Genomic DNA, 26,065 nt, shown 5'->3' with positions numbered 1-26,065 from the left:
ATGCTGGTGCACGTGGCAGATAGTAGATATATAAACGTGGAGTGCCACGCTTATATTTTTTGTACTTCACAGGTTAATTTTACTGCACATCTCTGTTGAAATACACTGCCACACCAAGTCTGTGAGCTTCTTGAATGCAGACTTACTTTCCTTTGTATTACTAGCTCCTAGCACAGCATGGAACAGCCCATACTTGCTCTCAATGACAACATTCCATGAGTGAATATGCAAATGTATGGGTATCATGCAAAACCATATACAGTTCATCCTTGACCAACACGGGTTTGAACCGTGCAGGTCCACTTATACACAGATTTTTTTCAATAAATATAGTATCTGTATTTTTATTTTACAGATCTTTAAATTAACTAAGTGTGGGGAAAAGTTTTTGTTCGATGAGAGATCACAACATGTGGAATCAAAAGAACTAGGATTTGGGCTTCCCTGGTGGCGCAGTGGTTGAGAGTCCGCCTGCCGACGCAGGGGACACGGGTTCGTGCCCCGGTCTGGGAGGATCCCACATGCCGCGGAGCGGCTGGGCCCGTGAGCCACGGCCACTGGGCCTGCGCGTCCGGAGCCTGTGCTCCGCAACGGGAGAGGCCACAACAGTGAGAGGCCCAGGTACCGCAAAAAAAAAAAAACAACAAACTAGGATTTGAATTCTGATTCTACCCAAACTGTTTCAGCTTCCTGCCCTTGGGTGAGTCATTTATCAATTCCTTTGTTTCTGAGGCAGAGATAGGAGCTCACAGATTTTTGACTGCATGGTGGAGTCAGTGTCCCTAACCCTGACATGGTTCAAGGGTCAACTGACTATCTATAAAGTACATAATTCAGCACAGGCGAAATCCACTGCTTGAAAATCTAAAAGATCATCACTACCCTGTTTCACGTTACAGGTTCTCATGTTAAGTTCCTAATAGGTAGTAAACCAAGTTTAACCATTTGCACAAGATTCAAAAAAAAACATTCACTGGTCAATGAGGTCTGTCTATGATGGTCAGCCTTTAATTTGCTATGGCAGACAACACAGACTAGCTCACACAACACCTCATTCTAGTGTGCTTTCTTGTGCCCTAGAGACTGGAAAGCTAAGGATTGTATTTCTTGGACTCCTTTGCAGCTACAGTTCCACATGTGATACAGCAGAACACTTGTGCAGGCACGCCTGTGCAGATGTGGAAGCCCTAAGTGACTCACTGTAATTTGGAAGCTCTCCTGTCAAATACAGTCCCATGGTTTTTCTGCAGGTACTTAGCAGAAGTTCCAGAGGTTCTGCTGTCTGATCTCCAACTTTGTGGCAAGCAGCAGCAGCTGTGGCATTTCTGCTCAAACAGTCCTTTGGTGTTGTTGAGCATTTCTCCTGGTTGCATTGCTTCTGCATGTCAGATCCAAGCTTAACTGTCTGGTCCTTCCAAAAATTCTGTATGTACGAATTCTTTATACAACCAATACCTCTTTCTATTTAGACTAGCTGGCATGGATTCCACTGTCCAACTGAGAACGCTGAGTGTTCTCAGTCACCAAATCATACGTACGCCCACACTCATGCAGCTGGGACCTCTGGGTAGGCCAATATTCAATGTGGCAACATAAAGCTCTGCCCAGCCAATGAAAAGAGCCATGACCTTCGGAAGGTCAATGAATTACAGCTTCAGATAAACTCGGCACACCCAACAAATTCAAGGCTGGCCATGTCCTAGAGGGAAGCAGGCCAGGGGTCTGAGATGGCTCTTCGGTAGCCTCAGCCATCAGGATCAAGCACACTCATCTTGCTCAATCATATCCTATCCCTCCTCGAATAAATGCCTCTGTAACCTGAAAGAGGTTTAATTTTTAGGCAATCCAAGAGAAACTCAAACTCATGATCTGGGAAGAGAGCATAAGCTAGATATCTGGATTGGAACCTATTCTCCTGGCCTAGGTATCTAAGGTGCTTTTTTGATGCCAATAAGAGAACAAGGGCTGACAGAAAAACACAGTGTCTTTCATGTCTTACGTGTTTCCATTACTCACTGTACTGAATGCTGGGGATAAAAACACAGACCCTGCCCCCATCGAGCTGAGTGGAAGAGACAGATACGAATTAAAGAACCACACAGATAAACGAATGTATACAAATTGTGATGATTGCTATAAAGGAAGAATACTGGGTATTTTATGAGCTCCTAACAGAAGAAATCTGACTTAGTCTGGAGAATCAGGAAAGGCTTCTCTTTAAGAAGTAAAAATGGGGACTTCCTGGGCAGTCCAATGGTTAAGACACCACCCTTCCAATGCAGGGGGCGTGGGAACTAAGATGCCACATGCCATGAGGAGTGGCCAAAAATAAATAAATAAATAAAATGGGGGTTTATTAAAAAACAGAAAGTTTCCCAAATGATTCTTTAAAAAAAAAAAAAAGAAGTATAAATGAAGCTGACATATAAAGAATGAGGAGGAATTAACCAAAGGAAGGTAAGTAATAATATTTTGGATGATGGAAGCAAATAGGAAGGCTGTAAGTGAAGAAACTGGTATGTTAAAGACAGTGAAAGGTCAGTGTGTTTGGAGCACAGTAGGAAACTGGTACCAAATAAACAAGGCTGGAGATGGTAAGCCAGATGATGCAAGTCGCAGAAGACCATACTAAGGACTTTAGTCTTTATCCCAAAAGGAGTAGGAAAGCACTGAAGAGTTTTAAATAGGATAATTTTTTTTACTGAAATGTTATTGGGATAATTGTAACATCACATGCAGTTGTAAGAAATAATACAGAGAAATCCTGTGTACCTTTTATCCTGTCCCCACCACCCCGCAATGGTAATATCTTTCAAAACTGCAGTACGCTACCACAATCAGAGTATCAGCATGGATACAAGATACAGAACAGTTTCATCACTGCAAAGATCTCATGTTGCCCTTTTATGACCACATCTCCCCACTCTGTAAATAAATAATCAGTTTTGAGATATAAAAAGATCATTCCTACTGTTTGGTCAAGAACAGATTAGAGAAGACCAAGAGTAGGTAGAGGGAGATAAGTTATTGCAGTATCACAGGCAAGACATGATGACAGCACGGTCTGCAGTGGTTAACAGGAAAGATGTTGGGAAAGTGCCTGCATTTAAGAGACATGGAGTAGTCAAAGTGGACCAGACTTGGTGACAAAACAATAAATGGTTCAACGATGACCCCCAAGTTTCCAGATTATGATCAGACAGAGAACGTGTAGGGGAAATGGATGAAGATTTGGGGTATACCGAAGTTCTTTTTAGACTTCCAAATAGAAATTTAAACACAAACTGATTACATCAGAGACCAGAGAGGTCTTAGGTTCCTGTGTGCCCACAAGAGATTTCTTGGGGTCCACTCAAGAGAAAAGGTTGGGAACACCTAATGATTAATGGCCTGGGACAGCACAGTAAGGTGGGGAAGGGGGAGGCTTCCAATCAAAACTCAAAGAAAGGGCTTCCCTGGTGGCGCAGTGGTTGGGAGTCCGCCTGTCGATGCAGAGGACGCGGGTTCGTGCCCCGGTCCGGGAAGATCCCACATGCCGCAGAGCGGCTGGGCCCATGAGCCATGGCCACTAAGCCTGCGCATCCGGAGCCTGTGCTCCGCGACAGGGGAGGCCGCAACGATGAGAGGCCCACGTACCACAAAAAAAACCCACAAAAACTCAAGGAAACAAAGTATTCTCTCATATAAGAGTAAAGACTAGTTCAGGGTCCTCAATTACTAAACCTACCTCTTCACAGGTAATTTAATGAAGTGGTAACTTATCCTTGAGAAAGTCAGAGAAAGAAGTCCCCTGATGGTTAGGTAGCTCCAAAATAAGAAGATCATTTTATAGCTCCTCAAATACGGGCTTTCAGTTTGGCTGCATTTTGGCTTATACTTCTAAACTCCCACTGAGCATTCATTCATTCACCAAACAGGTGACTAGGCTATGTTGCTGGGATGAGAGACTAAGTTAAGACCCTAGTCTCAAGCTCAGTCTAATACTTAAACTATCAGTTATGATTCAGTATGTTAAGAGCTAATGTAGATATAAGTGTAGACTATTGGGGGAGCACCGAGGATAGAAACCTAACCCATGCCTGGGAGAACAGTTTCCAAAGGGGCTATCTGACAAGAATGGTAAAAGATGCCATCCTTTAAATCCATTTAAGCAAGTTAGATAAAGAAGACAGAACAAGTTTAGCTTGGGGAGAAAGGAAGAGGCTGGTATCTTAGAGGACAAAGGTAGAAAAGTTTTCCAGAAAGACAAAAAAGCAGGTGTAAAGACACAAAGGCAAGAAAAAGCAGAGCGTGCTGTTCAAAGAACTCTAGGAAGTCGAATAAGGATGAAACACAGGGTACAATGGTAAGAGTGGAGAGACAGGAGGATACAGAGGGAGAATGGAACCAGAGAGAATGGGACCTGTGCTTATACTTACTATGCACAGGGGCATTACAATTCAGTGGTTGGAATCACAGGTGAGGAAACAAGAATGCCCAGGTTCAAATCTCAGGTCTATTTCTTACTAGTTGGATGACCACAGGCAGGTTACTTAGGATCCAGATGTCTTAGTCTCCTCAAGTGTAAAATGCAGCATACAGAAATTCCTATCTCACGAGAGGATTAAGTGAAACAATACATATAAAATGCTTAGAACAATGCCTGCTGTGTAGGACTCAACAGACGTTAGCTCAATAAATGATATTATTATCACCATCACCTTTATCAAAACTGCTGGCTTTGACAGGATAAACTACAAGCACAAGCCACTAGCACTCCTACAGTATTTGCCTGTACCTCTCATCCCCTCCCTGCTCTGTACTACAGCCGTTTCCCTAAGTCTTATCCTTACATTTTTAGATCTCCCCTCAGAGCTACGCAAAACATCTTACATACAGTCATCACTGAAAGACCTGAGGAAAAGTTAAGATCAACAGATTAAATCTTCACAACTATGGTTTAAAAACTTTCTCCAACTTGCTGATATCACTAAAATATACAATAAATATTTAATAAGTCTTAGCTAAATCAATGAAAACTACGCAATATCATCCTAGTTAATACACAAATGATTCAGCAAATTTTCAGAATGCCTGAAACTTCACAAAGGAACGAAAGGAATAGCACACAGAAAAAATCAACAGAGTATTTGAAAATTACGGATATAAGACTTGGCAACTGCTCTTACTCATCAAACAGATATGTACTTGAATGACTTTTGTCTAGTGATATCTTTCTGCACTTCAAAAACCCCAAGGGTTTGGGCAGAGAGATGATCAACTAGACAGAAGAATGCCAGGACCCGGAATCTAGGCAGACTCATGGTACTGGGAAAAAAGCCCCAGCTAAAAATAGGCACATAGACAAGGGAACATAATCTTGGGAGCCAAGAACTATAAACAAAGAAAGGAAAGAGCATCCAAGGTTTCAAGAGTCAATCTACCCAGGGAAAGGGCCAGTATTTTTTTTTTTTTTTTTTCTGGTACGCGGGCCTCTCTCTGTTGTGGCCTCTCCCGTTGCGGAGCACAGGCTCCGGACGTGCAGGCTCAGTGGCCATGGCTCACGGGCCCAGCCGCTCCACGGCATGTGGGATCCTCCCGGACCGGGGCACGAACCCGTGTCCCCCGGCAGGCGGACTCCCAACCACTGCGCCACCAGGGAAGCCCGGGCCAGTATTAACTGGAGGGCCAAACAGCAGGAATCCACACATGTCCAAATAAGCAGACCACTGACATTAGTAGCCTAGCACCAGGGGACAGAAACTCATACTCTGGTATAAGAAATAGATCACATGTTCAGATAATATCTGTTGTTATGGCTAAGTCGACAATGGGCAAAATAATTTTTTTTTTTTAATAAAAGAGGGAAACATATTTTGAAGCCAGTCTAGATAAGGAGATACTTGATCTACTTTGTTCTCTTTCACAGGGACAGTTGAAGTTACCAGGAACACACCCAAAGATGCTTATTGGAAGGAGGCCCTTTACATCAAGTAAAATCTCCCCAGCATGTAAAGTTCCCTTTGAAGAAGGCTTCTGTTTCCATTACTAATGTGGAAAATACATCTCCTCCTCAACAGCTTCTAGTATCACTTCACTGTACTACTGGTCAGTAACAGGGGTTTGGATATGGACCACTAGGAGTTTCTCTAGGTCTATTTAACTGACAGCGGCAGAATTGGGGAATGATAGACAAGCAGTAAGAAATTTACTTTGCGCTTTTTCTTTCTCCAGTTTGGGCTTAACTGGACCAAACTTGTTCATTCATATCACATGCTGTCCCAAACAATTAAGACAAGATGAAGCCTTCCTCACCAAGGTATTTCTGGTCACTCATAAACAATTACCAATGTTAAGAGGATCAGGCCCAGGTGTAATTGCCTGTACTTCTCATCCTGGGTGTCCTGGCTATTAAAGATACATCTGACACTTGTTTGCCTAGCTTTAGAAGAAGCACTTCTCATACTCATAGTAAATGGCTCTCTGAGCCTAAGTTCCTTCACCTGTAAAACAAGTATAATACTAATCTCACTGGTATACTATGAAAATTAAATGAGATAGCATGTTTTAAGAGTCCTACAAGGCCTCACGCATAGGGGAGACCAACAATGCTTATGTTCCTCCTTTCTCACAGGCCCGGGGAACACACCAAAGCTGGATTCCAGGTTTCTGCCAAGTTAAGACTTCTGGGGCCCGGGAGGCAGAGACGCTGGGTGCTGTGCTTGTGGTAAGCCACCGGGGCCAACATGAAGACTAAAGGACAACTACAACTGAGTGCAAGACGGATCCGCAGGGCTTCCCTGGGGGCACAGGGGTTAAGAATCCGCCTGCCAGTGCAGGTGACACGGTTCGATCCCTGGTCCGGGAAGATCCCGCATGCCGCGGAGCAGTTAAGCCCGTGAGCCACAACTACTGAGCCTGAGCTCTAGAGCCCACAAGCCACAGCTACTGAGCCCATGCACCACAGCTACTGAAGCCTGTGCACCTAGAGCCCGTGCTCCGCAACAAGAGAAGCCACCGCAGTGAGAAGCCCGCGCTCCGCAACAAAGAGTAGTAGCCCCTGCTCGCCGCAACTAGAAAAAGCCCACGTGCAGCAACAAAGACCCAGCACAGCCAGAAACAATAAATAAAATAAAATAATAAAATAAATTTATTTTTTAAAAAAAGACACATCAGCAGTCGATACTTTTTCAGGATGGCTGATGCTTGTCAAAGAGCCTGGTGAAAGGAAAGAACACTGGACGTAGGTTAGAGTCAAGGACGTAGGCTTAAATTTTAGCTCCACCAGTCACCTGTGGGATTGTGGGCAAATCAGTTAACCTGTTATTAAATGTCTTCATCTGCAAAACGGAGAAATCTACTCTACAAGGTTGTGGGGGGAATGTTTTGTTTGTGGATTAAAAAAGATAGTACACTTAAAAGTATGGTAGACACTTAACATTTTTCCCTACATTAACTTGAGGCTCCAGGAAACACCAAGTAAGAGTTCCTAAGGTCTAAGAACTGAGTAAGGTCCCTGGGTTCAGAAAGAACCACTGAAACTAACTCAGCAATGATACATAAGAAGAGTTTTCTGGATCTAGGAACTAAACAAATTCATGCTTTGAAGTATGATGACATCCAAAGGATTAATTCTGTGCATCCAGCAAACCACAGATTGTAAAACAGCAAAAGATTCAAAGCTCAGAAGACATAGAGAAAGATGCCTGCACAAGTGACTAGGTTACAAGAGCAGTCCTACAATGGGACAGTGGAGGTGACAAGGAAGGAATAAATGCACACAATGCCATGGCAGTACGCTGAAGTATTCCCGTGCCTAACTATATTACAGTGACATCTACAGGAGGGAACTGACTATAAAAAAGGGAAAGGTTGTCCCAATATGGCTTGAGTTCTGATGCCTAAAAGAAACAAGGTACTAGGGGCAACAGGAAAAAAATATTCAGAAATTTAGAAAAAAAAATGGTTAAATTTATTTTATGATGAGGATTATCTACACTAGAAGTCCATAAAAAGATTCTAAATCAAGAAAAGCCTATTCTGAAGTAGGCTGGAATAGGAGTAAACAAAACAAGGAAAACCAACATTTCCAAATCTGCTCTCAACATTTATTCTGTGTCTCTATGACTTCCTTTCTTGTAATCGTCTGGAATACAAATACCAGAAATCTGGGTTGCATGCCAACACACCACTATTCTGGGCTTATGGGGAATAATAATCAAACACAGCCTTCTTTTTTCCCAAGCTCAATACTTGGTCTTAGAACTCCTGTCCTCACGGCTCCCTAGGCTGCCATCACCAGCTGACTAGAATTTATACCCAAGAGAAAATCCATCTGAAACCCCTGGGTTAGACCTACTTTATTCATATACTTGCAGTAAAGTACTTACTTAGCCCTGGACAAAAGCAGTCAAAAGGACAAAACTGTCCTCAAAATATTAAAAACAGAACTACCATATGATCCAGCAATTCCATTTTAGGATATATATATCTGAAGAAAACAAGAACACTAACTCGAAAAGACATATGTACCCCCATGTTCACTGTAGCATTACTTACAATAGCCAAGATACAGAAACACCCTAAGGGTCCACTGACGGATGACTAAAGAAAATGTGGTGTGTGTGTGTGTGTGTGTATACATACACACACATACATATATATACACACATACACACATGCGTGCGCGCATGCGCACACGCACACACAGGAATATTATTCAGCCATAAAAAAGAATGAAGTCTTGTCACTTGCAGCAACATGGTGGACCTCAAGGGTATTATGCTAAGTAAAAAGGGTCAGAGAAAGACAAATACTGTATGATCTCACTTATATGTGGAATCTTAAAACAAACAGCAGCTCAAAGATACAGAGAACAGACGGGGGGCTGCCAGAACTGGTGGTGGGGGTGGGATAAATGAGTGAAGGGAGTCAAAGGCACAAACTTCCGGTTATAAAATAAACAAGTCCCAGGGATGTAATGTGCAGCATGGTAAGCTATTGTTAATAACACTTTATTGTAGACTTGAAAGTTGTTAAGAGAGTAGGTCTTAAGAGTTCTCATCACAAGAAGAAAGTTTTTTGGTAACTGTGTAAGGTGACAGATGTTAACTAGACTTATTGTGGTGATATATACAAACATGGAACCATTATGTTGTACACCTGAAACTAATGTAATGATATATGTCAAATATACCTCAATTGAAAAAAAGAAAAAAAAGAGAGAGAGAGAGAAATGCCAGAAGAAAAAAAAAGGAGAAAACTGTCCTGGGGTGAGGGGTGAAGGATAAGCAGAGCTGTCTGAACCACTACTATTAGGGGAAAGGGGAAAAAAAAGAGACAAAGCTTATCAGAGGAACAAGTGGAAACCACCAAGCTTTCTACAGTAGTTGCCAAAACAGGAAGTTTACTTCTACTGGTTCGATATATAACCACACAGTCTAACAGATTGTGACCAGAAAGAGAGGCTGAGCAAAGAAAAGTTAGAAAGACAGAAAAATATAAAATAAAATCTTTTGTATTTTCTACTCTCAGAGAGATAAGTAATTAAAGTTTCTTTGTTTCAGATAGTTATTATAAAATTCTAAACAAATATTTATGAATAAAAGATGTCTTGGGGCTTCCCTGGTGGCGCAGTGGTTGAGAGTCCGCCTGCCGATGCAGGGGACATGGGTTCGTGCCCCGGTCCGGGAAGATCCCACATGCCGCGGAGCAGCTGGGCCCGTGAGCCATGGCCGCTGAGCCCGCGCGTCTGGAGCCTGTGCTCCGCAACGGGAGAGGCCACAACAGTGAGAGCCCCGCGTACCGCAAAAAAAAAAAAAAAAAATGTCTTACAATTGTCAGACACTACTCATCTACCAAATAAAATAATAAACAAACAGCAACTTAATTTAAAAAAACTTCTGTAACGTAGCTATACACATACACCGAAGTGCCACAAATAGCCTTGTGATTAGCATGAAAAGGAGATGTGAAAAATAACATTGCAGAAGTATATTCATGGACATAGAAAGGTGCTCGTGACATAATTAAGTTTAAAATGCAGTTTACGAAACAATTTCACTATGATTCAGTTTTCTTGTGTCTTAAGAAGTCCAAAGGCATAAAAGTCATTAGTTAACATTTTGGTATAATCTGTGGGCAGTGGGATTTTTAATGATTTTTCTTTTCTTCTTTTTGTTTCTCTCTATTTTCTAACTTAACTGTAACACACTGGTATTTGAGAACTTTTTTTTTCCTCTGAAAAATCTGCTGCAATTAGTAATTTGCTCTTGTAGTTTATGTGTAACTATCAGAAAGAAGCAAGGGACAAATGTCAATTACTGTGGAAACTGTGTGCTGTTCAAACCTACCTCTCTGCTCACAGCCATTTCCACATGGCTGGCTAACTAGAAGTCCAGTCTGATGATCTCAGAACAGTGACGATATCTGCCCCTGCACCCCACCCCACCACAAACCCCGTACAACTTATTAGAAACCTGTATGTTTAACAAAGCGCTCTGGATAAAGGCCACGTGCAACCAGGGTACCTCAAAAACAATCTTTAAAAAAAAAGATTTTAAAAGGTTAAAATAATCTTTTAAAGAATAATCTTTAAAATAATCTTTTAAAGAAGACTAATCGTTATTCAACATTGTAGTGGAAGTTTCAGCCAGAGCAATCAGGCAAGATAAGGAATAAAAGGCACCCAGATTAGAAAGTAAGAAAACTATCTCCATTTGCAGAGACATGATCTTATATATGCAAAATCCTAAAGAAGTCACAGAAACTATCAAAGCTATTAAACAAATTCAGCAAAGTTGCAGGATACAAGATCTACAGGGGTAAATATTCATGACTTTGGATTTGGCAATGGTTTGTTAGGTGGGACACAACACATGGAAATTAAACAAAATACTTCTGATTAACCAATGTATCAAAGAAGAAATCAAAAGAGAAATCAAACAGTATATGATCCAAAGAAAATGGAAACACAACATATCAAAATCTATGAGAAGGGGCTTCCCTGGTGGCGCAGTGGTTGGGAGTCCGCCTGCTAATGCAGGGGACACGGGTTCGAGCCCTGGTCTGGGAAGATCCCACATGCTGCGGAGCAACTAGGCCCGTGAGCCACAACTACTGAGCCTGCGCATCTGGAGCCTGTGCTCCGCAACGAGAGGCTGCGACAGTGAGAGGCCCGCGCACCGCGATGCAGAGTGGCCCCCGCTTGCCACACTAGAGAAAGCCCTCGCACAGAAACGAAGACCCAACACCGCCAAAAATAAATAAATAAACAAATATGGGGTTTAAAAAACAAAAAACCTATGGGATGCAAAAGCACTTCTAAAGGGCAGTTTATAGCATTAAATATCTTCATTAAGAAAAAAGTAAGATCTCAAATGAATAACCTAACTTTATGTAGCTGCTTAATGGGCACAGCACTTTCCTTTACGGTGATGAAGATGTCTTGGAACTAGATGGAAGTAATGGTTGCACAACACTGTGAATGTACTAAATGCCACTTTAAAATGGTTAATGGGGGCTTCCCTGGTGGCGCAGTGGTTGAGAGTCCGCCTGCCGATGCAGGGGACACGGGTTCGTGTCCCGGTCCGGGAGGATCCCACATGCTGCGGAGTGGCTGGGCCCGTGAGCCATGGCCGCTGAGCCTGCACGTCCGGAGCCTGTGCTCCGCAACGGGAGAGGCCACAACAGTGAGAGGCCCGAGTACCGCAAAAAAAAAAAAAAAAAAAAAAAGGTTAATGATTAATTTTATGTTATATGAATTAAATCTCAATTTAAAATGCAAAAAAGGGGGTGGAAATGGTCTAACCATCTAAAATATTTGAAAGAAATTTATTTTCTGTTCAGAAAATACCACCAATTTAAAGCAGTTCATCATAGTATGTTTTTTAAATAAAGTTATTCTCCCAAATACTTCTTAAGAGTAATATTAATAGAATGCAGTATTTCTTACCAGAAGACTCTTTTCCATTCTGTTTTTCATAGAGGGTGCCCACAGACATCAGGAAAACAATAACCAGGAATACCGGAATTCTCCATGAGCCAGCCAAGGATGCTGCAAATTATTAAGAATTAACATTTTTAGTGAAATAAAAATCTAGCACTTGTCTTTAAAAGACTCAGTTTAGTAGACTGACAGAACAATCTGGCAAATATGTTAATAACAAAATTGTTTCACAGGGAAAAAATTTTTTAAAAGGCAATTGAAACCTCAATTCAGGGCTCCTCTCAGGAAGTCCAGCCCTGCTCTCAGAGGCCCTGGTCTAAAGGGTTGGGTATGTGCCAGCTTACCTTTAAGAGGCTTGTATCACCTGAAGAATCAAGTCCATTCTAAAGCACATCCAGTGTTGAAGACCATCAAACCCCCTGTTTAACCCCTGAATGACCCGCATCAGGCACAGAACATTAAGTCATGGTGCCTGACTTGATTTCCCGGAAATACCACTGGGTGTGAACTCTACCTCTCAAGAAAGGGTGGAATGGCCCACAAGAGCACGGCAAAAAGCTTTCATGTATCCTCAGTGTACAGAGCAAAAATGCTAACAAGTGGCCAAGGATCAAAAGCCTTTGCATTTCCCTGAGTTGGTCTACAGCCTTACGAACATATCTGCCTGCCTCCCTCCTCTACTCTACCTTCCCCAAATTCTAAATGAGTCCCATCAGACGTTAGGGGATCTTCTTGAGAAACTCCTTTAGCATTCCAAGTCAGCAGAGCTAGAGAGTAATGCTTTGTTCCGTATCAGACTCTAAGCAAAGACACACTTTCAACCAACTCTGGTTTTTATTTTATTTTTAACAGTAAGTAGCTCTAAAAACTACTACTAATAGGCTACCTACTGCTCTAGGTTACTGAATTTTGTTTTTAAATTAGAACTTGATGTTTCCATATAGTTAAGACTTGGAGGTAAATGAGTCCCTGAAAAATCACTCTACAACATCCTGGCAGCCACTCAGCTAACAGTGAAGAGTCTCAAATAACGGGGAACTCATTACTCTGAGCAGCTCTGACACTGATCATCCTTATGTTGAACAGAGACTTGTCTCTCTGAAGCTGCTCGTTGCTCTGACATCTCTCCCAAATGGCTACAGAGATCTGTTTAAACCACTCTTTCACAATCCTTCAAATACCTGAAACCGGCTTCCGTATTTGCTACCTTCCTCACCTCTACCTCCTCCCCACCCCTGCAGCCCCAGTGCCCTTCTCTTATGGAGAGTAAACATCTCTGGTTCCCTTAAGAGTTTCTCTCACATGATTTTGAGCACCTCTTATCATCCTTGACTGCTTAGCTATATCCTCCCTAAGTAAGACACTCAGAAAGAGCCATGAAAGTTCAAGTGTGCTCTACTTTATAAGATATATTTATTTTTAAAAGACCTTTTTGAAAATGAACATTCCATATAATTAAAAGCAGACATTTTAAAGTACAATATTTTCATTCAAGATTAATGAAAGATTAAGGCAGAATATTTTGAAGGATTATTTTAAAGAATTTTAAACGCAACACATAAAACTTCAAAAAATTCACTTTGATTCACACGGTCAGCCTCCGCTGACCTTAAGCTAGACTTTCTTAGAAAAAGGGACCCACCTAAATGAAAAAGCAATATAATCCAGACAGGAATTGACACTGCTCTCAAGTAGCGTTCAGTGCTTGCATTCCACTTGAATGAAACAGTCAACACATAGCCAACTACCAAGGTCCAGATCTTAAATAAATGAAATATAGACACAGTTGTAAAATACACATGCAATAAACATACAATTATACAAAACTTGCAAGCATCTACATAGCATGAGAGCTGTGGATACAACACAGATGACGGTTGGTGGTGCTAAAAGGAGTGTGCATACGTTTTCCTCCTCTGCTTAGATAAATCAAGTTTGGAAATAAACAGGTTTGAAATCCCATGCAGCGATATTATTTAAATATCTTTAACAAAAAATACATAAATATAGTTTTAATTTAAGATATGTTAAAGTTCAAAAACTATTATATGCATAAAGATACTTACGATAAAATATTCAATTTTTAAGCCATGGATTTAAATTAAGCGCTTCACCTTGTGGAATTCTTAAAGTTTTCTCTGTAGATTAATATTTACAAAAGAAAAGAAAAAACAAGAGCGAATTCCCTGGTGGTGCAGTGGTTAGGACTCCGTGCTTCCACTGCCAGGGGCCCAGGTTCCATCCCTGGTCAGGGAACTAAGATCCCGCAAGCCGGTGTTACTATGAAAAGAATTTTTTAAAAGCTAAAAAGAAGGCAGCCAGCTGAAGTGTGACCCTGCTGAAATAATCTTGGTAACAGATGGTTAGAGTCCAGAGTTATACTCAGTTGAAGAAGTGTAGCTGAAAAAAATATTACCAGAGGAAGAAACAGCGAGACTTGAGAACAGAAGAACCAGCCAGGGTCCCCCTCCTCAGTTTTCCCTACAGTAAAACTAAATGACTCTACTAATCACAAAGCATCATACACAGAAACTCTCTAATAACCTCATATTTTAATAGAACACACACAAAAGATGGAAAGAATACATAACCTAGAACAAATGAGCACCAAGAATTTATTAAAACAACCTGAACCTTGAAAACAAATAGGCAAATTAAAACAAAAAAAGGACTTTATGCTGTAATTCAGAGAGTGAAGAAAAAGGAACTGATATGGTTACTACAAAAGCCAGAAAAAAACTACCTCCTACTTTATTTTGATCATATCTTCAAAATACTCTTCGGGTCTTAAAAATGTTTATAGCTTCAGACCTGAGAATTCAGCTTTGGGACCTTACTAAATAATGATAAATTCTGAAAAAGGGTTAAAAATAAAGAAGCTTATCACAGACTAATTTAGAACACTGAAAAGCTGATAACCTAAAAGTTCAATAACTGGGAAGTGGTTAGCTCTGGATGAGTCACTCAGTAAAATGTTATGCAATCATTAAAACAGGCTTTTTTAAACAAAGACTATATAACTTAAAATATTCCTAAGATATTATTAAGGAAAAAGCAAAATTAAAAAACACATGTGACATGAGTATATCTACTGTATGGTGGAGGAGGGGGAGGAAATGTACTAAAAAGTTGTATTTAGGTGATAAGATTTTGTTTTCCTCTTTTCCTTTTCTCTATATTTTCCAAATTGCCTTTAATGAGCACTAGTTCTTTTATAATGAAAAGGATATTAAAATATTTTTCTTCAAGCAACTAATAAGATGAAATATTAAAGAGATCTTAAGCCCCAGATATATGAGCACATGGGAAGTGAGACTACAGCTGCTTCCAAAAAGTTCAAGCTTGTAGGACCATACACATTTAACCCTGGGAATTTAGAGAATTTGAGATATGACTGTAGAGCTCAGAACAAAATCTGAGTGTAGTAACAGTACACTTATGTAACACTTTGCCTTGTTCTAATACTTTAAATACATGAACTCATTTAATCCTCATAACCACAGGAAAAAAGTACCATTATCACTCCCATTTTAGAGATGAAAGAAACTGATACTTCAGAGAGGTGACTTGCACAAGGTCACACAGCTAAAAAGTGACAGAGTCGGGAAAGATGGGTTCAAGGCCTCTGGGGCAGCGGACTTAGCCTTGGACAGGCAGTGAGACGGGAGGAAAATCCAGGTAGAAAGACAGCCAAGGCCAAAAAGCTTTGAAAGGATACCACCCAATCAGTATCTTAAAGATGGAAGAGAAATCAGTCAGAAGTCTCTCTTCTAGAACCCTGTCCTCCTGCCTCCAGGGGACATGGGTTCAATCCCTGGTCGGGGAACTAAGATCCCACATGCTGCAGGGCAACTAAGCCCACGCACCTCAACTAGAGAGAGAAAACCTGCATGCCACAACTAGAGAGAAGCCCATGCACCACAACGAAAGATCCTGCATGCCACAACGAAGATCCCGCATGCTGCAACTAAGACTCGATGCAGCCAAAAAATAAAACATAAATAGATACTATTTTTTAAAAAAGCAAAAAAAAAGAAGTGACAGAGTCAGGATTAGAACCCAGGAACCTGGCTCCAGAATCCGCTTTCTTAACAATAAGGAGAATAAAGGGTAGTGCCAGAAAAATAAAGAGGAAAAGCTGCTCCAGTATTCACAAGGGAAAATAAAAACAGTTGATTCTGATGACTACAAACTGCTGAAATTTAAAAAGAAAATGATCCTCAGCAAGTGGATGGTCTTCAGCAGTATGCTACACAGGGGTAATCAGCCCTGCCTTATTAAACATGTAGTCAGTAATTTAGATGAAAGACTAGAAGGCATATTAGCCGAACTTGTAGATTACACAAAATTGGGAATAGTCAATATAAATGATTCAAAAAGATATCCTGAAATTAGAACAATGGGCTAATCAAATAAGATTAAATTTAACAGAGAGAAATGCAAAGTTCTGCTTTTAGGTTCAAAACTCATCTATACGAGTATAGAATGGGAAGAGGATAGCCGGTCAGAAATGTAACTGGCATGAATGCCTATTAATAAAAGTACAATACATCAGGGAAAGTGATTGTTTCAGTGACTTACACTATCAAACCACAGTGGCAATAAAATTCAGACTGGGAAAGGAAATGGAAATCACAACACAGGAGACACAGATACAGCTGGGGGAAAAAACTGTTCAGCTTAGGAAAGAGAAGGAAATAAGATTTGATAGCTATCTTCAAATAGCTGGGGAAATGTCATCTGAGAGAGGAACAGACTTAATTATCTGTGGTTCTGAGGGCAGAAATAATAGGTGGAAATTAGGAAGCAACATATTTCAGCTTTATATAATAAATTTTTCTAATAAACTGTAGATGTCTAAAAAGGGAATGAGCTACCTACCGTTGCTAAAAGTCTGAGCAAAAGCTGACTGGAAGTCAGGCATGACAAAGTAGGAGAGTGTGCCCTCAGTGAGAAGCTGAGCTAGAGGATCACAGAAGGATATACTTTCAGATTTTATGCCTATGATACTTTTCAACCAATCTTCAAGAAGTTTTTGTTTCTTATCTGTATTCATAAGGAACGAGTATCACTCGCAAAGAGAGGAAAAAAATGAGAGACTGCATACTTCAGATTTTTTCAAAGAAACTCATGATCTAAAGAGAGGTATGTGTTTTCACCCAGTAAACCTGAAACTCACAGATAACCTCATTTCAGTTTAAAATAGCAACTTATTAAATATACTCCCCAACTCCACTTCTACAAATTTGGTTTACAGAAGAACTACACACTGTGCAGATATAAAAATGTTCATTGTGGCAGTTTAAAATATTAAACAAACAAATTAAATATAACAAATTATATGTCATTTTATAGGAGACTGTTTAAATTATGGATCTCCAAAAATGAAATAATTATTCAGACTTTCAAAAGTGTGATAAATAACTTTATTCAATGACACAGTGTAAATTTATGCATATGCACATTTATAATGGTGAAAATATACTCACCAAAATGTTAAAAAATATTGTCTCTGAATGGTTGGATTTCAGGGGGTAAGTCACATCTTTATACTTCAAGCATTGAATTTTCTTCTAAGAGTAGTATTATCTTTATAAATAGTAAATGTATTTACTTAAAAAAAAAAATCTTTTGACTTTTTTTCAGTATTTTCAAGAGTTTCCTCAGAAAAACTTCACAGAATATTATTAGTTGAAAAAGTATGGCCATTTATAAAAACACTTTAAAGTTTCTATTAAACCATAATGATTTTACAGTTACCAATGTTTAAAAATGTTTATCAGATACTAATACAAATTCAGTGCTAAAATAATTTGGTAGGAACACTTTCTAAAAGGCATCCAGAAAAAAAAAAACTTTAGACTACACTACTATTAAAAAGAAAGAAGTATATCTGAAAGTACTATCAAGGAAAGATATCCACAATACAATGATAATGAAAGAGCAATGATAAAAGAAAGAGAATTTTATATATATATATAAAATTTTTGTTTTAAAAAACAAAACCCCTATACTTTATACATTCACATAGGTGTAGAAATAAATTTAGAAGGCTATTCACCAGTTAACAACAGTAACATCTATACAGTGGGAAGAGAAAAGAGACAATTCACTTTTACCATGTAAACTTACATGCTGCTTAAATTTTTTTATATATATAACAAGCATGTTTTACTTGAGTCAATATTTTAAATCGCTAAATATTCTTTAACTTACTGAAAATAAGGATGTGTACATTCAAATTTCATACATAATTTCCAGTATGGATTCCTATAAGTGTGCCTTTATGAGAGCTTATTTTTTCTGTCTCTGAGAAAACCTGTTCAAGTATGAATTTTCTTCCAGGAATAAATCAATGAGCCACAGTTTAAACAGAAGAAGGCATACTTTCCCAAACTATGTTCTTCAGAGCAATGTGTCTGATCTTTTCAAAATATACATTCAATACTCATTTTAAAGCACCGATGTGTGCTAGATACTTAAGACTGTCCATAAAAACTGGCAACATTTATTTAGCACAAGTAAAGCAAATTAATAAACAATCACATTTTCCTTTCATTTGACTTATTGACCACATATACTTTTCTGATTAAATAAGATATTAAATGCATAAAACGTAAGTAGACTTTGCCCTATAGACTATGTCTTTGTTTTATTTATTGTCATCTGGGTATTAACTGGAAAAGCAACTTGGCTTGCTTCTATTGCATGATTTTGCAGAACAGTTTCCTAAGTCTTTTACAGAGAGAATAAAACTACTTATTTCTTCCCAACTTAAGGAGCCACAGCCCTCATCAGCTACTGCTTCGGGTACTTCATCCTCCTTTAAAACTTCATTCTCGGGCTTCCCTGGTTGCGCAGTGGTTGAGAGTCCGCCTGCCGATGCAGGGGACACGGGTTCGTGCCCCGGTCCGGGAAGATCCCACATGCTGCGGAGCGGCTGGGCCCGTGAGCCATGGCCGCTGAGCCTGCGCATCCGGAGCCTGTGCTCCGCACCAGGAGAGGCCACAACAGTGAGAGGCCCGCGTACCGCAAAAAAAAAAACTTCATTCTCCTTTATTCTGATTTGAAAACTTTCATGGTGTGGCAACTTAAGAGTCAAGACTCTTTTATAATCAAAGTATTTAACTGAGAAAGAACCTAAGTACCAGAAACTTTCCTCCTTACTGTTGCCAAGCAAGTAAAACATCCCAGGAGTAGGCCTGGCCGGCTGGCTAATGTGCATTTCCCAAGAGCCTTGCTGGCAGTACTACCAAACTCTGGGGATCTATCTGTAAAACTGAATATCCAGGAACCTTAGAAATCATCCAAGCTAACCCCACACTTCATGCAACTAGAGTTGAGTAGCCCAGAGACGGACCCTGGTCTGTCCAAGGTCACAAAGCAAGCTACTAACAGAGCTCAGTTTAGAATTTACACTCTTATCTTTCAGCCACTGTTCCTTCCACTTCATGCTTCTTTATAAAGTAAAGTGGAAACAATGTGATCAGAGACCATGGAGAAAACAAATCTATTACTACTGCAAAAACTGTAAATGTCTTCAAAACGTTCTAACAAGTCTGAACTAAAGGAGAGAGGAAGACCCAAAACACTCCCAGCAAAGAAAAATGGTGGAGCAGGAAGGCTAGATTTTTAGATTTATCTTGACAGCTCTACACCAAGGAAAGATGCCAAGGACCCTAAGGACTGAGTTATATGTGAGGTTGCTGCAACAGATGATTTTTTTTAAGTGTTTAGACATCACTAAGTCAGCACAATAGTCTAATATATTTGAAACTGTTTTTAAAAATTGCTCACATCATGGATGGTTACTCTTTCACTTGCAAGCAGGATGGAGAATTAGCAGAAAAGAGCTAGGAGACTGAAGGAACCCCAAAGTGAGGTGAACAGGACCTGAACTGGAAGGATAAACTGGTAACAAAGGAAAACACAGGTAGTAAAGACATTACAAAGGAAGACGGGATAGGACTTGGAAATAACAGATACAAGGATAAGAGAGATGAGTAAGGTTTCTAGATGACTAGAATCCAGGGGCCTTTGGGGGACTATGTGTGGTTAGTCCAATCCTGATATTCTTCTATTTTTTTTCCTGAAAACTAAAATCAATTTATACTATCAATAAATAAACACAATGTATTGGGGGAAAGCTTTTAAAAATCTTTGTTGAAGGTTCTGATGACAAAGGGCCTTCAACTGCTGACAGGTCTGTTGAGTATCATTCACTGACAGAATGAACAGATCAATCTCTAAATCTCACCCGAGAAATTCCTCGCTCCTACTTCACATGACTGTTGTGAGAATGAAATAACACACATGAAAGTGCCTACCAGTCCATGGTAGATGCTCAAAAGCTGGATCTTAAATGCATGAATTGTCAGCTCTCCAAAACGTAGATTTCCTTAAATTCACTTTTCTCTCTACCTCCCCCAGCCATACCTCTCAGTGGCAGCAGGCTCCAATTTACAGGTTGTTTAGAAAGCATAAGGACCCTTTTTCTATGACAGGCAGCCCTTCTTGGGCTCACAAAACCAAACCAGCTGTGAACTATGACAGAAAAGTTAGAGAGGGCGCCCTACCCAGTCACATGACCTTTCACTTCTTGTCAGGCCTTAATCAGCGCTCCTGACTGAGCAGTGAGCACTCCCTGTCTCCGCTTCCCAGGTACACTTTTAGCTCACCTCCATTCAACCACCCGCTCCTGAGAACTGCTTCAAGAAAACACAGCCGCAAGCTCCTCTCCAATTCAGATCAACCTCAATTTAGGCTCCCTACTCACTTCTAATTAACTCATACTGTGTCTTTTATAATGGGTTTTTTACCCCTTCCTCCCTTGCCCCCATCGCTTTAGGCAAACAGCTGAGTTTCAAGCCTTTTCAAAATTATTAATTGGCTTGACCTTCCTTCCCCTCTTCTAACCTAATCAATCTTGGCCCTTACTTCTCTTCTGCTCATCCACAACCCATTCAAGGGTATGTAAATAAAATACAAGGAAGGGGGGTTTATCTTCAGTAAAAAGATATTCATAGCTCTATACACGGAGCGGCAGGCACTTTTTCACATTTATTCAATTCCTCATCTCTTTCCACTATCTGAGAGGGACTGGCAGAAATGCCCCAGTTTCTGCTAATCATGGCAATTTACCCATGTATTCAATTCTTACTTTACTATGAAAATACAGTGTTCATATATGCTAGGGCTTTCTTTCCTAATTTCCTACAGTTTGGTGGATATGTTACTTGGTCTTGCCTACGGTAATTACAGTAAACTGCATTATCAACAGTCAAAAATGTTAGCAGAATCTAGAAATATGTCTGAATTTGACAAGATTGAATCTCTTGAGGACAGGAATCAAGTTATAGTAATTTTTATATTTCTTAACAGCATATAGTACTCTGCCTTCTATGTAAGAGGCATTCAGTCCACTTAACTGAACTGTGAAACAGCAGGTAAAGGAGAAATAACATGGAACTGGGACTCCATAAAGTGAACCCTGGGTTTGTTCAAAGTCTGAGCGACTTTGGGACCATCACATTCTCCGGATCTCAGAAACCTCTCCTGAAGAGCACCAGGCAAGGAGGCAAGAAAGAGTAGGATCACTTCCACCTGATAACCTGCCAAGCCTCAGGAGGTCAAAGAGGGTGCTTCCACATCCCTCCCTCCTACCACAACTGAAATAACCAGGCCTCTTGGAGGCCAAGGATTCTGTCTGATAACTTCGCAGTTACGCACACAAGCAGCATCCCAAAATTATGGATGAGGTGCTCCCCAATACCTTGCAATACCCTGCTGGCCCATAATTGGTGGGTAATGAACATTTATCTGTGTGTCTGTCATCTCCATAAGAATATGCTCACATATGATTATATGTACCTTGAACACAGAGCCTGCACCTTACTCCGTTTAAAGCCCTCACAAAGCCCAGTACCTAACAATATACTCAATCAACTTTTAACTTGAACTGAGAGGTTGTATGGATAGAGCAAAAGCAGACAGGAGTTCTGGAATCAATCACCAACTCTACCAATAACCTCAGGTAAGTCAAAACCTTGCTTGACAGATAAAGGGAATTATTTTGCAACTTGACATCAAGGTGCATTGAACACTGACAAAAGTGAATACATTTATTTTTAAATGGTACTGCTTACTGATGAAATAGCATTCTTATGCATTAAACATCCGCTTGTTTTTAACAGTCCCCAGTGAAATATTTGGATCATTAACTGATCTACAATCTGGTCTGAGTTAGGAAATGTGTCACTAGATTATGCTTGAAATCCCTTCCAACTCTCAAGCTCCGTGATTTTCTAAGAATAAGCTCAGATGATCCAAGAATCACAAATATACCTTTCCTTCACCCAGTCTGCCTAAGTAATCCAGGCGGGAGGATAATGTTGCACAGCAGTCCCTGCACAATGTAAGCAGTTCCCAAGAATAGACTGTGGTGAGAAAGAGGCCCCCGAGGCTCAGCAACCAGGTAGGTGCCTGGCACAAAGTACATTGAAATCACCTGAACTGAGAGGCAGCTCTGAACTATTAAGAAAGATTTGTTCTAGGACTTGAGAAACTTGCGTCAACCAGTGCCCTCTTTGTGCCCAACTAGCCCTAGCCTGGTAAGAAGTCACCTCTCCTATCTGTAGGATGACAGGTTGGATTAGAATCTCTAAGGTCCCTTCCAGGAAAGTCCCACGTGAGCAGAACTAAGATGCTGGAGGACCCACTCTCCCTGACCAGGAGTAAATTCATGTCCACCTACCGATGCACTGAAGCCCCTACCTGCAAAGCGGAACGGCGATTCCTCACAGGGCACACGCCCCGCTAAGTGGTTCCATTAGGACGGGGGCGGGGAACGGGGAGACTGTTTCAAACCACACCCGCACTTTGGAAGGAAGTGCGCCAAGTTCCTAGGGTGCACGGGAAGGAAGGCTGAGACGGACACTGCCTGCGGCGCAGGTCTGGATCTCTGGCCGCCCCTGCATCGTGCGGAGGGGTTGGCAGGATCGCACCCCAGCGAGCTGCGGGTGTGGTGAGGGGCACTGCGCGCTCGCCGGGACCGCCCAGGGCCCGGGCCGAGGCTCACTCACCCACAGGCTGCTGAAGTAGTCCAGCCCGCGGCAGATGAACGCGCCTGCGTGCGCCAGCAGCACCTGCACGCCCAGGTAGCTGCCCAGGCTGTAGAGGCCATAGAGAAGCGGGCCGCCGGCGCCGAGCAGCAGCAGCAGGCGGCGGCGGCGCAGCGCCTGCTCTCCCAGGGCCTCCACGCCGTAGTCTGCGAAGCAGATCGGCAGCAGCAGCGCGGCCAGCACGATGGGCGTGTGCGCGCGGTGCAGGCGCTGTAGCCAGTGGCGGCCCAGCCGCGTCAGCGAGCTCTTGAAGGGGTGCAGGAAGGTGCCGCACAGCACGGCCCACAGCAGCGGCCGCAGGAAAGCCTCCAGGATAAAGTAGACGAGCACGGCGGCGCCGCAGCACAGGCACACGAACAGCACGGCCCCGGTGTTGTAGAAGGCCTGCTTGATGGGCTTGTCGAAGCGCAGCGCCAGCGCCGCCGTCCGCGGGGTCTCCCCGCAGCCGCTGCCGCTGCCGCTGCTGCCCGGCCCGACCGCACGCTGAACCCGCGGCGCCCGGCCCGGGGAGCCCCGCGGACTGGGCGGCTCTTCAGGGGAACCGTCGTCGGCCATGGTACCCTGCCGCCGCCGCCGCTGCCGAGAGGCGGTACTGGGATGCCCGGCGAGAGGCACGGACGAGAGGCAGGGCGGGCGGCCCGCGGCATTGTGGAAGTCGTAGTTCCTAGCTGGCCATTGAACGCTTACAGGACCTTTGGGGAACTACAACTCCCAGAGAGCGTAGAGAGCGCTCCTTCGCCCTCGGGCTCCCTTCGTTCATTGGTCCCTGAGGAATCCAGGTAACAGGTTTCTGGGCTCAGCATCCTAGAAGAGGTAAAAAACAAACAAACAAACAAGCCAAACTCCCCCTTCCCATCAATTAAAGTGTTATAATAGTCACAAACTGGGAGGAAAAATGTCAGATAATCTTCCCGAAAAACACCCTGAACTGTCATTAAAAACAACCCAAAACAAAACAAACGAAAAAAGCAACACGCCTCACCCACTGGTTAACGCCAATTTTGGGGGAGGCGGAATCCCCAAAGAGGCACGATGTTAACAGATTGAAAACCCAGGCTGCACATTAGAATCCGTGGGGGAGTACTTATGAAAGACCGATCACCAGATTCTATTTTATTGATTTATTTAATAAACACTTAAAGTGTGTGCTCTGGTGTGCTTGGCAGGATTTTAAATAGCGATTACCATATGGCAGACCCTGTTATAAATGTCTCATCCCCATTAACTCATTTGATCCTTAGAACAACCCTACAAGGAAGGCGGTGTTATTATCCCCACTTTACAAAGAGGAAAACTGAGGCACAGAGAAGTTAAGTACCTTGCCAAGGTACACAGCTAGTAAGTGGCAGAGGCAGGATTCAAACTCAGAATCTGGCTCCTAAGTCTATTCTTACGTACTATGTTAATTAATTGGTCTGACAAGGGATCCTTTTAGCATATTTTTTAAAGCTCTTCAGAAGACTCTTAGGCGCAGCTACTGGAACTAAGAGAAATGAAGGCTGAAGCACCAGAAACTCACTAGACTTACATTTATATGGCCTAACGCAAGGCTGGGTTCCTATAGGATTTTGCTCACCCCTCTATGATTGTACTTACTACACTACAGTCAAAGTCAGAGATTCTCATGGGTTTGCTTCATTTCTGTGTCCGCAGCACCTGACACAGCATGGGCCATTCATAGTACAAGTTCAGTGTTTGCTGAGCAAGTGAATGGATGATTTGCTATCCTTTCAAAAAAACTTGTTTGTGCTCCCTATGAGAAATAGTGTTGAAACACTGGGGATGTTTCTGCTATGTATTCCTATGGTTGAGAGCAGAGAAAAAATACTGGGATGTAGGACCTACAAACAGAATTTGAGAGAAGTACACACAGTCTACTCAAATCTCTAGCTCACAGGACATATGCTTTTAGGCATCACCTCCAAAATGCAAGGCTACTTGGGTTTTCTTCTTTGGTCCCACACAGCAACTCACTCCAAAGACCTCAGGGAAGAACAGCCTCCATGGGCATCCAGGATACAGTGGAGGTGAAATAGATTCAGAGGAGTGAATCAAGCTGACCCTGGGACCACACTGCCTTTGGCCTTCCTGTTGCATGAACCAATGAATTTCCAACCATTTAAGCCAGTTTCAGTTCAGTTTTACATTTCTTGCAACAGAAAGATTTCTGGCTGATAAAACGATAACATCTACATCACTGGTTGCTGTGAGAATGAAACAGAAGAGTGTGTCTAAAGCAGCAGCACAGTACCTGGGACATGGTAAAAAATCTGATAGTGGCTCTCAGGGTAACTCTTCGTTTTGTCCTAGAGAAGCCAAGAGGCATCTCTTAAACATCAGTCAATGTCCACAAACTCCCAAGGTATCAAGATAACAGCCCCAGAGGTAAAACAAACACAGGTGGGGAGAGGATTCTCCAGGGCTTTGTGTTTATCTTAGAGTGTTAACTTTAAACAAGGTCCAGTGCTTACAGTGGAGTGTGTACATCACATATAGAGCAGTATGTACAGTGCAGGAGAAGCCATGTGAAAATGTAATCAAACAACGTGCATTCAGATTCCAAATCTGAGTTACCGCTCTCTTTTACTAAGCCCGTAGAAGACATTGCTAATCAACCACTCAACTCTTTCTCACTGAGCCTAGACACAGCCTCAAAATCCTTCTCAGCAAAGCATTCTAGGGAACCACTACCACCTCCACAAAGTAAGCACCCAAGATGAAACGTATTTGCCTTTTCTACACTTAACTAACCATCCAGCGTCTGAAACTAGATAAAATTGGCAGACTAAGAACATAAATAACTGGTTTAGAAGAAAAGAGTTTGGGAAGCTAAGGTTAGTATGAATGTGAACAGTTACTAAGAGATTTTTTTCTTACATCTCAATGGCTGAAGAACAAATGATGTAAACAAGTCTGATACCATCAGGCCCTGCCTGACTCCCTAACTACTCCTACTTCTCTCTCCTATTCCTGCACTAGGACACATGCCCCCACTTACAGCACGGGTCCTGCCAGTTCA

The 26,065-nt window shown here is 41.7% G+C and overlaps 1 protein-coding gene across 3 annotated transcripts in view; it reads right to left on the bottom strand.

The window, feature by feature from the left end:
* The window catches only part of TMEM245 (transmembrane protein 245), a 103,541-nt gene extending 79,930 nt beyond the window's left edge, over positions 1-23,611 (bottom strand). For all 3 annotated transcript variants that reach the window (XR_009519814.1, XM_060014363.1, XM_060014365.1), the window contains exons 1-3: positions 23,008-23,611; positions 13,569-13,686; positions 11,933-12,034 (exon numbers count right to left, since the gene is read on the bottom strand). Coding sequence is in view for 2 of the 3 variants with exons in the window: in XM_060014363.1 (XP_059870346.1) it covers positions 11,933-12,034; positions 13,569-13,686; positions 23,008-23,601 (814 nt within the window). In the remaining variant the exon portion in view is untranslated. The remainder of the gene's footprint in view (positions 1-11,932; positions 12,035-13,568; positions 13,687-23,007) is intronic.
* Positions 23,612-26,065: the final 2,454 nt, after the last annotated feature.

The sequence above is a fragment of the Delphinus delphis genome, chromosome 6 (genome assembly GCF_949987515.2).
Source record: "Delphinus delphis chromosome 6, mDelDel1.2, whole genome shotgun sequence".
Classification (NCBI taxonomy): Eukaryota; Metazoa; Chordata; class Mammalia; order Artiodactyla; family Delphinidae; genus Delphinus; species Delphinus delphis.
Note: the sequence above shows the minus strand (reverse complement) of the source record. Positions and strands in the feature narration are given on the sequence as shown.